This window comes from Pelodiscus sinensis, chromosome 4 (genome assembly GCF_052426305.1).
Source record: "Pelodiscus sinensis isolate ZL-2025 chromosome 4, ASM5242630v1, whole genome shotgun sequence".
In the NCBI taxonomy this organism is placed as follows: Eukaryota; Metazoa; Chordata; order Testudines; family Trionychidae; genus Pelodiscus; species Pelodiscus sinensis.
In genome coordinates this window covers 76254260-76268085 of record NC_143055.1, presented here as the reverse complement: position 1 = coordinate 76268085, position 13826 = coordinate 76254260, and the positions used below count along the sequence as shown (strand labels likewise).

Here is a 13826-nt window from a genome sequence, read left to right as displayed (position 1 = left end):
TAACCTGTTTCATACCTCTCTGTAGGTTGAGTGAGAGAAATTCTAATGCAACCGTGGGTCATTGAATAAAACTAGTAATTTGTTGTGTGGACTTTTTTTAGATACTGGAGGTGAATGGTCAAAATTTTGAAAACATTCAGCTGTCAAAAGCCATGGAAATTCTTAGAAATAATACTCATTTATCTATCACTGTGAAAACCAACTTATTCGGTAGGTTTGAAAGCCTCTTTTTCTTTTGATCTTACTCTGGCAATCCTATATTGAATCTTTCAAATTAAGCCTTTATTTTTGTCCATTGTGTTGTATACACATAATGCGTGGAAGTAATTTATAATGAAGAAAGGAAAAGGAGTAACCACAAAAAGATTTTTAGGTCCCCAAAGCATTTTTATAGCACTTTTAAGTGGAAATTGCTGAGGAAGCACACAACTAATTTTTAGATTAATTTTCATTACAGTACAAATTATTTCACATATAAAGACATTATACTGTTCCTTAGGATTTTAAGAATAATAGGAACCATTATAATCCTCTAATTTGACCTCCTCACGCATCTATGCATATAAACAAACATTCTTCTGGATACAGACTGCTCTTGAAACTTAGATTTCATTTGTCTTTGCCTCCCCTTTTTGTACTTTGCCTGGCTCACATTCTTTCAGTCCTTCCTCAGAGTAAATGCAGTTAATGTGTCTACCTGAGGGGAAGAAAGATGAATCCCACTTGCAAATCCCAGTCACAAAAATCTAATGTCTATTTGTGCATGAACATTTGGAATCTGATCCTGTCTGATCCCAGTGATTCAATACATTGATTTCAGTCGGACTGTGGGACTCAGCACTATACCTAACTGTAAGTCCTTGTAGGATAAAACCCCTTTACTTGTACTGTAGCTGCTCTCTTACTATGACAGAGGATGGACAATCTTAAAATGGCAAATAAACATTTTGACACTCAAATCAAGGCTATATTTTTTAATGATATAATTTGCTGAGAATACTTTTCTATAATGTTTATCAGTAAATTGGCATGGGGTTTCATTATATTTTCATAGACAGTTTTCTTTGAGAATATGGTGTTTGTTCTTTTTTCTTCTTGTGCAGTTTTTAAAGAACTTCTAACAAGATTGTCTGAGGAGAAAAGAAATGGTGCTCCCCATCTGCCTAAAATTGGTGATATTAAAAAGGCCAGTCGTTATTCTATCCCAGACCTTGCTGTTGATGTGGAGCAGGTGATAGGACTAGAAAAAGTAAATAAGAAAAGTAAAGCCAACACTGTTGGAGGAAGAAACAAACTTAAGAAGATACTTGACAAAACTCGAATCAGTATCCTGCCTCAGAAACCATACAAGTGAGCATTTCTTAATCTCATCTAACACGTTTTGTTTTAACTGTTGAATAGTAACAATTTTTGTTAGAGAAGGATATGTGTTTGTTATGAAAAAATGTTAAATTTGCAAAGTTTAGGTGGTTCTATTCTCTATGAACTGTGCTGGTTAACTTAAGATATTTGAGTTGGATATGCTTCCTTTTGGAAAAATTCTAGACAACTTTGAGTATATTTATCATGTTCCCATCACCTTAAGTATTAAAGTGCTAACAAACTACATAGCATACAAGTAATTTATGACTGTTCTCCAAACATTCCTCATAATCACAGTTGTAGTATGTGGTTGATATGTCTGTGTGTTTCTTCCATGTGCTCCTTTTCTTCTAGCTCCTCAGCCACACCAAGTTATTCCTGGGGTTATTCTGAGGAAAAGTAGCTGCAAAAATGTGGCAAACATCTCACTTGTAACAAGGGAGTTTGGTCTGAGGTCTGATGCATGGAGTTTCACTGTTATAGGCCAATACAGGGTTGAGAGGGTGAAGTTCTCAAACCAGTATTGACAGTTCTTAACATCACCATTCCTGAATATTAACAAGGCAATGTCTTATGTAGTGGAATTTTGTTTCTGGAGAGACTACATGGACAAACAAATTGTGTTTGCGGTTGATTATAGGAGCTATAAAAGTTGTGGATTTCTCCAGTCCATTGTCCTAATGTGATCTGTATACTACCGTGTGGGAGACCCAAGTTTTCAACCAGGTATTTCAGGAGCATTGCACAGGAACTAAATTTAGTCCCACAGTTTCTCTTGCCCTAAACAGACATAGAATCTTTTAGAAATGTGTTTAGAGCCCTAGAGGAGTGTGCTGTGGTGATAAACAACAGACTCTCTTACCAGTTGAAGAATGAGTTGGGCATAGTTGCATGGAGTCTCTCAGTAGAAATCTGGGTAGTCTAATGATGAAGATAGGGAGTAGGAAGATGATAACAATGAAAAACCAGTCTTCCACATCTCCAGGAGAGGAGCTTTTGTGGGGTCCCCGATGAGTGGTACTCTAGTGGAACCAAAATTTCCTTGCAGCATCACTTTTCTCTTCTGTATCCTTTAGGATAGCTGTCATTTTGCCCTCAGTAATGGAAAGGAAAATTGGGACTAAAATTTTTCACTCCCAATAGTAGTAACTGGGAACAGAAGTACTTCAGTTAATGTTTAGTTGAGCGCTTAAAATTAATTGTGATTTATCACGCAGTTAAACAATAATACAGTGCCATTTATTTAAATATTTTGGATGTTTTCTATATCTAGCATATAAAAACCCTGTGATGCTGGCTGCAACAGTGCCATGTAAATGCCTTTTCTCAGTTTCAGGTGATATTGTAAACAGGAAGCAGGCAGCATTATCTCCTGCATATGTAAATAGACTTGTTTGAGTGATTTGCTGAACAAGAAACAGGACTGAGTAGACCTGCAGGCTCTAAGGTTTTACATTGTTTTATTTTTGAGTTTGGTTATGTAACAGAAAGCCTGCACTTGGTTTGTAAGTTGCTTTTTTATGCTAAATTGCGCTACAGTACTTGTATAAGGTGAACTTCAAAATACTGCTTCTTTTATAATTTTTACAGTACAAATATTTGTAATAAAAATGTGAGCAATGTACACTTTGTATTCTGTATTGTAATGGAAATCAACATATTGGAAAATGTAGAAAACCATCTAAAATATTTAATACATTTCCATTGGTATTCTATTGTTTAACAGTAATTAAAACTGATTAATCATAATTTTTGAGTTAACAGCATAAGTTAACTGTGATTAATTGACAGCCCTGATGTTTAGGAATTAATAGCGCCAAAAAAACCCCCCAAACCCTGTGTAATTAGTAAGATGCTATTGGCTGCAAAGGAAAGAGAACAAAATTTCTTGCTGTACAAATAGCAAATTTAACATAAATTATAAAATGCAAGTACTGTATAATTATAAAATGAAATTGACTTGAAAATGTAGTTAGACCATTGAAATTAAGGTTTCAAATATTTTTAGAAGGACTGTATGCTGTTGATTTATCTCAGATTTCTATGGAGGAAATGGAATGTATAAATCCTTATAAAATGCCTCTTTTAATATTATCTGATTCTTAACTACTTCTCATTTTTTATATAACCATTCTTGCATATTTGTGTCCCTTATTTCTCTTATGAACCAGACACATTATTCACTGAAGTTTGCCCTGTTCCCTATTAATCTTACTGATTGCATCACATTCATTTTTCTTGGTTTGTCACTTATTTTTTCTTTCTCCATTTTTTCCTTCCTCCTTGAACTTTGCTAATTCCTGTGTAGGGGACTGTTTGGGTAAGAGTCAGAAAAACAATACAATTGAGCTAAAATCCCATTTCCTTTCCTAGCCTTATATCCCTTTGTTATGTATAGCAGTGTATGTCCCCCAAACCACTGATGTTTCAGTTTTGTTAGTGCAATCCCCACATAAGGTTGGGTAGTTATAGCTTTTCCAGCATGTACATTCTCCTTTTCCTGAAAGCCTGTAGTTTAGATATCTTAATTAACAGCATTTCATTGTCACTGAAAGAATTTTATTTGCTATTTTTGAAAACCACACACAAAAAGGGTTGAAGCATTTAATTTGCCTATCCTTATTAAATGGTAAACCACTATTTAAAGGTAAGATGGTATATATTTAAAGAACTCTTTACCTTCTTTGCTGTCCAAGTAGAAAATGTGCACTTTTCCAATTGTTGTGTCTTGCTATGTTAATAGTATCACGGTGCACAATACAATAATATATAAAGTAATGGAAATCCAATTACTTTTTCCCTTTAAGCCATAGCCTCCTTCCCACTATTCCACACAAGTAATATACTTTGCACAGCAGAGGGGAACGTGTGTTGTAGTAACACCCAGGATCTTGCAGTACTGCCATTTTTAATTTTCTTGGTTCTTAATACTGGTTTACAACTATGCAGATTTCTTAGAATTAGGATGTAATTTTAAAAAAATCAGTTTAGGTTCTTTAGAAGAAAGAAATTAATATTTTTACTCGTGTCTAACCTTTCACACGAGATTCTTCAAGCGTTCTAGAAGTATTACCTATTTAATCCTCTCAGTGCTGTAGTTAAGAATGTCAGTAACCAAAGCAAAGTCATCTCTGGTATGGAACATAACATCTGTTTAATAACATGCAGTAAAATTAAACAGTTTAATAGAAAGTAAAAATGAATGCATCATCTAATTGAACTACAGGAGGCATTTAGTCAGACATGCTGTCATTATCTCTGTGAATTTAGCCAAAACATTGATGGTAACATCTCGTGTCCTATGAAAAATTATGTGGGAAGTTATCACCAGAAATGATTGCGTTATTGAGTTTTGTACTAGGAAAGCACATCTGGCAGCATTGATGTGCGTGATAAAACCTATCAAATATTGTTGAGTGTGGTGGATTAGAGGAAAGAGTGCTATCTACTGAATTACTATCACTATTTTTCACAGAACTCTAGGCTTTGTGAGACTGATTAGGCCAGATCCTTTTTCAGAGATTTGTTAGGATCAAAGTAGAAAGTGGAATGGCTTTACATCTTAGAAAATTAAAAACATAGTTTTCAGAGTCTTCCTTTCCTGAAATTAATTTGGACAGATGAACTTAATCTGATTTTAAAAGATATATTTGTAGTATTTTTTTTTTTTTTTTTTTTTTTGGAAAGTGGTTAGTCCATACAAAGTCAAATGTTTCTTTTTCTTTTAGCATAACTGCAGACCACACTGTTGGATAGCAACCACAATATTGTCAGGATAGTTATAAGCAGTATCAATTTGATCTGTAGCCTCAGTGATTCAGCTCTTGACTACTGCACTACTCTGTGGTCTCTGGTTTTTCTTCATTTGTCCACTGAACAAGCAGCTTTCCAGGTTTAGAAAGAATATAGCATTAGCAATAAGAAAGTAGGACTTTTGTGCACTGGGTAAAACACTGGTACTGTAAGCACAAAGTGATATTACTAAATGTGCGATAGCAACTCTAAATGGAAATGTAATTAATTAACAAGAGTCAAATGCTTCCTTTGGGATCCATAGATTTTCTGTTTGATGGTTGATGGACTGGCCAGGATTTTAAAAAAAGTCTGCCTATGGCTAATCATATTGAGGTACTTTAATGAGTGGACTAATTTTAAAAGGTGTGTTGGGGACGCAGCAGCTTTTGTTAGAGTCCAAGTTGTTTCTATCTTCTATAGCAGTTACAACTGAGAATTTAAAATTTTCCCCCTCGATATGTTGTATTTGAAATTCTAGGCTGCATCCCTGTGAGTAAACTCAACAGGTTGGCACCTTAGGAAGAAGGTGTTACCCTGGCTTCTACACCCTCCATTGTCTCCAATTTGTTTCCATTGTCCATTAAGACTTTGTTCCCACACTCAAAGCCATCAATATTACTCATCATTAGACAACAGATCTCTGTCTACCAACATTGTCATGCTCCTCTGGGACAATGCAATTCACAAACGATAAAGTGCCTGAAAACTGGAGAGGTATTGTTCTGGAGTGAGGGGACCTTTGTGGAATGAGTTAGGAGAGGAGATTAGACTGAACCAAAGTCTGATCGTTTTTAAAGTGCACTGCGTGCTCCCTCCTTTTCAGTAAATCTTCCGCTCCCTGAATAAAGCATGGAATAAAACTAGCCATTTTCCCAGAACTAGAAAGGGTGAAGAGCAGAGTCCTCAATGGTTCCTGATAAGCAGATCTAATTTTATTGTTCTATAGCACTTGGATACTGTGGCTAAATGTACCATAGAGAAACTGTAAGATAGCTACTGCTTTTGAGAACCTTTAACTTTTAAATAGCAAACCCATAACAAAGGTTTTGAACATTCCATTTCTGAAATTTATTTTCTCATTATCCCTTCGCACAGTGACATTGGAATTGGCCAGTCACAGGATGACAGCATCGTAGGATTGAGGCAGACCAAACACATTCCTCCTGCTTTACCTGTCAGTGGAACACTGTCATCCAGTAATCCAGATTTATTACAGTCACATCACCGCATCTTAGACTTCAATACTACTCCAGGTGAGCATCAATTATTTTTGCTCTTACCTCTAATTTTCACACTTTACTTTTAGGTGCTGCATGTTCTGGGTCTGCCTATTGATTTATGTTAACATATGTTTTAACCTATATATTGATCATGTATTAATATATGTGTCTGTCTTGTGGCAGTGCTCCAATTTATTTCATCTGCAACAATGGATATCTTTACTAAAACTCATGGAGACAGGTCATGGACAATAAATAAAATTCACGTAAGGCTGTGATCTGTGGCTCTCATTATAAATATCCCTGACAAAAAGTTCAGCACCCACTGCTGCTCCTGGGTTTCCCAACACTGCAGTGCATGGGAGCTCAAGGATTTCCCTGCTCATGTTGCTGGACTGCTGTGAGGTACCCTAGCCTCTGGGGCAGCTGCAGAGGCCCAGTCTCTCTCAGCAGCTGAACTGGTATAGGGTCCACCAGCCCCTGATGTTGTTCCGTCAGGAAAGGGTTTAGGAGTTGCAGGGGCAGGGCCTGCCTGGGTGCTCTAGCCCAAGGGCAGAAAATATCACAGAGGCCATTCCATAATCATAGCTTTAGGTATGATAAATGTGACTTGAGCAGTGGAATAATGCTTTAGCTTTAGTGGTATAGCAGCACCCAAGTAACTTTTGGGAAAACAAAAAAATGTCAGAATGCCTCAATGGCATTGTTGAGAAATAGGATAGACTCACCCCAAACTCGTGGTTATTCTTATATTAGATATACCATCCAGTAACAAAAGTAAACTTCTGTGTCACCACACTGATTAGCAAGAAGTCAGAAATTCAGTCACCTTAAGTATTCCAAGACTAATTTCACCTCCCGGACACTAGACTTTATGATACTTGCTTATTTAAAGCCAATTTAATTAAAAACAGGGTCCTTCTAATCCAGGAGTTTTCAAAGTTGGGTTGTGGACCCACCCAGATAAGCCACTGGCGGACTGCGAGTTGCTTTATCTATGTGCTCATAGGCAAAGAACCTTGCAGCTCCAACTTAAAAACCCCTGTTCTAATCCATCTAGCCAGGTCAGTATATAACATGGATCTTACCCAAAAATCATGCTGTTGGTTGTCCTTTAGTCTCTTCTATATTTTAGAGAGTTTGTCTATTTGTGTATCTGTTCAAGAGCTTCTAAGATGTAAGAGCTAGGACCACCAAATTCAGCGTACAGCTTCCTCTGCTCAGAACTTAAAGAGAGGGGTAAGAGTTTGGATGTACCAGGAAAATGGGATGTGCCTAGAATGGGATTGCTTCTCATAAAACCAAAGAGAAAAAAGATAATCACCAAGCACGTGAAAGGAGCTGATACAGGGATGTTTGCTGGTCTCTGTTAGGGAGCGAAGGAAAACTTACTGGCCAAATCACATGAATACTAAAAGGCATAGAGAGAGTCTTGAAGAAGGCTTCATTGCAAAGTGAATTATTTAAGTTACTAACCAGTTTATCCACTCAGCCATATCCACATCATTTTCTCCCAATAAGCAGCTTTCTTTATGATGTTTCATTCTTGTAACTAAGCCTTACATCCTCTTCTTGCACTGCTTATGCTTGATACGTTTTCTTTTTTTGCCCAGGGAACAAATGTATTCAAAATATTCCCAATTAGGGTCTTTCTTATACTTACAAGCCATGACAGTTTTTCCAATATTAGAAGTTGTGTGTGCGCTGAATAATGTTTTCCCTTTTTCTTTCCAGTCCACTCTGTTACTTTCTATGGTGCCTCTGTCCTTTCCTATATATATAGTCTCTCTGTCTTTAAGATATTGTCTTAACTAAGTTCTCCATCATGCTTGGCCAAGGTCCATCACCACGTAAGCACACAACAAAAACAATCCTATTCAGCTTGTGTTTTTCTTTGTACATGTTACTTTTTAGTCTGGTGTAAAACAAATTGAAAGCCTAGAACTTTCAGGAAGCAAGAGCTAGTAGCTAGGCTGGATAGATGAGTCTTTAATTCATTTTTATGAGACAATAAATGTAGGTGTAGCATGTTTGTGATGAGATTTAAATGTAACTGTTATTTTTAAATGAGAAATGTGGTTATTTTATTGTTGAGTTGTAAAAAAAAATTGATTTTTATCCACCCTGGTCTTTTGTGAGATTGAAATGTTCCTCCATGTGCTCTCAATTTAAATAGTACTGTACATTCATAATGTGCTAGCCAGACTGTTTATAAATTACCTTCTGGGTTGTTATCCCAAGAACAAACAAGTTTGAAATACAGGTCTATATAGCCAATGTTCATAATGTCAGATAAAAATGATACATCGATTTAATTACACTCAGAAACCCATAACTTTTTCATTGATACCTTACATGATAGTTTATTCAAGATTTGTTGCAATTGTCTAACAGTGGGTGTATTAATGATACAAATAGTCATGTTCCAATCATGCAGCATCATAGACTGCTACATGACAGTTCATTTAACTATAATAAAGCTTGTCCAGATATATTTCATATGGGTTTAGAACAATTATTAAGTTTTTTCCTTTTAAAAAAACCCTCACAAACAAAAAGCCAAACCTCTCTATCTAAATCAGATAGCTTGAGGGTGTTAGGAATATTTGGGTTATAGACACAAGCCATTGAATGTTTTTAGTGTACCTGAAGATTTGAAAAAATGTAAAGCTTGCAGTTTTAAATGTGGTTGTTACCTTCGACAAAATAGAAGATGTGGATGGGAGTTTTTCAGAGAATTGAATGCGCAGAAGTAGAAAGGGAAAGCCTCATGGAGTTGCCATCCTTTAAGGCTTTAGTGACTATGCTCTAGGATGAAACATAAAGCTACTTGCTCAAGTAAGCTTTGAAAATCAACATTTTGGAAGCTAGTTTTCAGTAAAAAAAAAAAAAAAAAAAATCCATTCTAGTAGCTTGAAGTCTGTAACAATCTGTTTTGTTTTATATCCTACTGTGTTTAGAGTTTTTGTTGTTTGTTTTTTTAAAAAATACTCCATAACACTTTTGCTATTGTGGCTGTATTCTACTGGGATTCAAGAGGCTGTTATGATTTTTAACTGTCCATCCCTTTTAATTTCCCCTTTACCTTCAGATGGACACTCCAAATAGACTGGACATGTATACCTAAAGCAGTGCTTTTCCCAATATTCCTGCCAAATTGAGAAAAATGAAAAAAATATGTAAAAGTAGTAAAATTAAGAAGTCATACTTAATCTATAAAAAAAAATACTTTATGAAACGTCTCATTATCTGAAAGAGACTGTGTTCCCTACAACAATGACTACTAATGAGTTATCTTTGCTCACATGCAACCCTCTTTTGAGTGAATGGATGAAAGGAAACTAAAATGGCATTTTGCACTTTGCAGTCAGATCTTAAGCAGTTTCCCAAGGACACACTCCCTTTTCCTAACATTAACAAAATCAATAATACTATCTTCTAAATGCATAGAAAGAGTGTATCCCTGTGATTTGCAGTTACATTAGTTTTCAATGTGGTGTTCACAAAAGATGGACTTGGATCAGGCCCCACTGTTTGGATTGGTCTTTGCCAAAGTTATGGTGCGTTAAGATCTGAGGCATTGATTTGTTGCATCATAGAAATAATAGTCATCTGCATTGTTGAGTTTTGGATTTGAAGTTTAGGATTGTTTGGATCTGAGGTGTCAGATAATCAGATCTAGGTTAGGGATGTAAGTGACTAGTCGACTACCCGATAAGCACATGCTCAACAGGTAGTTGAGTAGTGAGTCAACTAGTCGCTCCCCCTTCCCCTTACTGCCTCAGTCAGAAAGAGGCAGCGGGGGGGAGGGGGGGAAGCCGGCTTAAAAATTGGTTCCCCTCCCAGCACCATCTCCATGGGGGCGGGGGAGAGGCAGAGGTGTAGTGGGGGACCGGTTGGGAGCTGGGAATCAGCTCATTCCCAGCTCACTCCAGGTTCCACTTACTGCGCTTCTGCCTTTTAAAAATGTATTAAGAGCCTGGAATTAAATGCCTTACTACAGGCCTGGGCAAAATACAGTCTGTGGGCCGGATCTGGCCCATGAAGCCACTGGATCTGGCCTGCGGAAGCAGCGGGGAGCCCCAAGCAGGCTCCCCGGCTTGCCCCGCAGCCCTGCATGCCATTCAGAAACAGGGCTGCAGAGCTCAATTTCTATTTTAAAACTGGAAGGGAGGGGCGAAGTTTTAGGAGCTGTCTTACCCCTAGCACATTCCCATTGGCTGGTTTCTGGCAGAAACCAGCCAATGGGAGTTGCTTGTTGGAATAACAGGCAGCTAAGAAGAATCACATCTCCTCTCCTAGGCTTAGTTATTCGTGAAGCACATGGCCAGGAAAACAGGCAGGCTACCTGGGAAACATTTTAAGCTCTGCAAGCAGGCAGGCTAGTTTGGCAGCTGGCAAGTAAGTCTCTTGGCCACAGCCTGCTTCTGGCACCACAGCCCTTTCCTGCCCCAACTCTCTGCCCCTCCGCTCAACATACCCAAACCCTCTGTCCCCCTCTTACACCCACACCCTCCCAGAGCTGGCACCCCAATCTCCTGCCCCAGATCACAATCCCCTCCTACCCTAGGTCACATCCCAAACCCCTGCAGTCCAGTCACTTGCCCTAGGTCACAACTGACTGCTTCATCCCAACTCCCTCCCAGACTCCAGTCTGCCTCCTGCACCCCAGTCCCTTTCCCTAAGCTCCTTTCCACACCCAACCTCCATCCCAGACCCCACATCTCCTCCATTAATATCATGGAAGAGAGTGGCCCTCGACCACTTTCCAAAATCTTGGAGTATCCCCCCGATAAAAAATTATTGTCCACCCCTGCCTTAATAAATGTAGAAGGCAGAGCTGCGATGAGGGTTAGCTCCCAAAACCTGTTGCAGCCCTGCAGTTTGTCCCCTTATTGACTAATTAGGGTTGCCAGGTGTCCGGTAAAAAAATTCAGAAAATACCGGACATCAGTATTTTCTGGCTGGGTGCTGGACAGAAGCCTGGCGGGAGTGGCTGGGAGGCGGGGCGCAATCTGTGCTGGGAGCCCTCAGCTGATTGCGTCTGAGGAGGAGTGACGCCTTGGGGAGGAGGAGAAGCCCTGTCCCTGTTCCTGAGCGCTATTCAAGTGTGTTGTGGCACCGTAATTCAGGAGAGACGCCTGCAAGTGCTTTGTAGTTGTGTTTAGGCGCCTTCCATGGGCTCTCGGCCAAAACCTACTGGGGTGGAATTTTTGCTTCTTCCTATTGGGACACGCAAAGACCTGGCTGAATACCAGCAGCTTGTTTTGTGTGATAATGAAGTGAAGGAAAAGAGAGGATTGACATGGCGAAAATGACAGGCTGCAATAGCATTCTGAATGGATTGAGCGGGGCATGATTGCATTTGTCAAGGCTAGAGAGACGGGTTCTGCAATAATCAAGAAAAAGGTGAAGAAAGTCTGTGCGAGTATTTTAACTGTGACTTAGAATCTTAGGACTGGAAGGGACCTTGAGAGGACAATAAGAATCTGCTTAAAGGAGATGTAACACCATGTGATTGTCAGAAGGTAATTTTTCACTGTTCGGATATTTGTTCTTTAGACTGACTCTTCTAATCCTAAAAAGCAGATTACCTTCCTTTTGAACAAGATGGGGCTGTTAGTGCCATCAGTAAGCTTTTATGAGTTGAGTTTACAGTGGCATGTAGTCAAATGTTGAAAACTTTCATTTTGCGTAATGTATACTTTATTTTTTCAAAGTAGCAGTGAGCACATTCTTTTCTTTTTTCAGTGTGTTTTCCTTTGAGTGGATAGAGCACTGTTAGGGGCTTATGTCTTCCCAAAGTAACTGCTCTCTGAGGCACTCCTTCAGGGTTTAACTGTTTTCTCCTCCATGAGATGGCAGACCAACCCAGAAATTACAGAAACATGCTCTGTCCCTGAAATCTTTCTTCTGAAGGAACCTCTGTCTACCAAAGAAAGAGCTGTATTAGGAATGTGAAAACCAGATGAATTCTCACTGTCCAGGGAAGGGCAGAATAAGCTTGCAGTTTGTCTAGGTCTAGGACACCTGAATATATGGCACAGTGAGGAAGTGCTCTGTTTTGATCATCATACATTAATCATTTTAAAAATAGGCTTAGAAGTACAGTTACATAAAAGCATTACTGAATCATTGTAGATGAGATTTGAAATTCAAGGAAATGACTGATGATTGGCCTAAATTTAGCCTAATAAATATGTAAATTATGAGGTAATCAGTCAGTTTTAATATTTTTATTACTGTTCTTCAGGTTGCAAAATGTGCACATCCCAGTAATGATCACTGTGTATCACTATAGAAAACAAGCCATGTACAAGAGAAATTAACACTCATGTTCCCTAAATTGACTATAGGTTGAATCTCCCAAATCTGGGACTCCTGGTCCAGCAACATCCGTGGTCCGGCAGCCTAGGCAGCCCCGGCCAGGAATCTTGGCAAACCCCTGGTGGCAGCAGGGCCGGGTTGACTAGGCAGCCTCTTCTGGGTAACCCCCTGGCTGAAGCAGGGCTGGCAGAGGGGGGGGGGGCAGCTGGAGTCCCCAGCAGCAGCAGAGCTAGCCCTAGCAGTGGTGTGGGATGGCTGGGCTCCCCGGCTGGAGAACCCCCTGCAGCTGCAAGGCTGGTTGTGCCGGGTGGCTGCAGCTGGGCACCCCGGAGAACACCCTAAGGCAGCTTGGATACCAGCGACCAAGCAGTCCCCGCCTGGGACAGCAGGCAGGCAGCAGAGTGGGGAGCCATGCTGGGCTAGAGTTAGGACTAGTGACAAGGGCAAGCAGCCCCAATGAGAGTGGCTCAGGAGCAGGACAGCTAGCACAGATGCACTGACCTCCCTCGGTTCAACAAACTCCCTGGTCCAAGACTGCCCAGGTCCTGAAGGTGCTGGACCAGGGAGGTCCAACCTGTAGTTTGGTAACATCTGCCGATAATATTTTTTATCTCAGCACTTCTTCTGATGAACACACGTTTGTTTTTGTATTGTTTTTTTTCAACATATACATGTAGTGAACAATTATGTCTAATAGTAAATTCCCCTTTTCTGTGAATTGCTGCCAACTAAAATACCTTTTCTTCAAACAAAATGTTTTTGTCTTGTAGTTGGTTTATTAGTATTAGCCTATTTTAAGTACTAGTCTTGGCAGTAACTGGAGAAGACTTCTTTTTGCTTTCTGTTTTCATGTTGTTAATATGACCGTTCCGTCCTTTGGAATAAAAGTACAAATTGCACCTCCTCTTATTTTGATGAAAACTAGAGTAGGAATTTAAATCCACGACAGGATTTAAGGATATCCACAAATATCAAAGATTATTTACCTTTGAAAAATATATTCACTTCCCCGTTCAATTAAAAGATTAGAGTGGAAGTGCTTACCTTTATCATAAAAATACCTAGGAGGAGGCAGGACATTTGTGTCCTTACAGTGAGTCTAGTGGTGAAGACCTGTAACAT

General features: G+C 39.1%; 1 protein-coding gene across 19 annotated transcripts in view; it reads left to right on the top strand.

Annotated features, from left to right (window-relative positions):
- RAPGEF2 (Rap guanine nucleotide exchange factor 2) overlaps positions 1–13826 on the top strand; it is a 302566-nt gene that overhangs the window by 254651 nt on the left and 34089 nt on the right. For all 19 annotated transcript variants that reach the window (XM_089777952.1, XM_089777951.1, XM_089777944.1 and 16 more), the window contains 3 exons: positions 102–210; positions 1104–1350; positions 6253–6410. In XM_089777952.1, coding sequence (XP_089634078.1) covers positions 102–210; positions 1104–1350; positions 6253–6410 — 514 coding nt within the window. The remainder of the gene's footprint in view (positions 1–101; positions 211–1103; positions 1351–6252; positions 6411–13826) is intronic.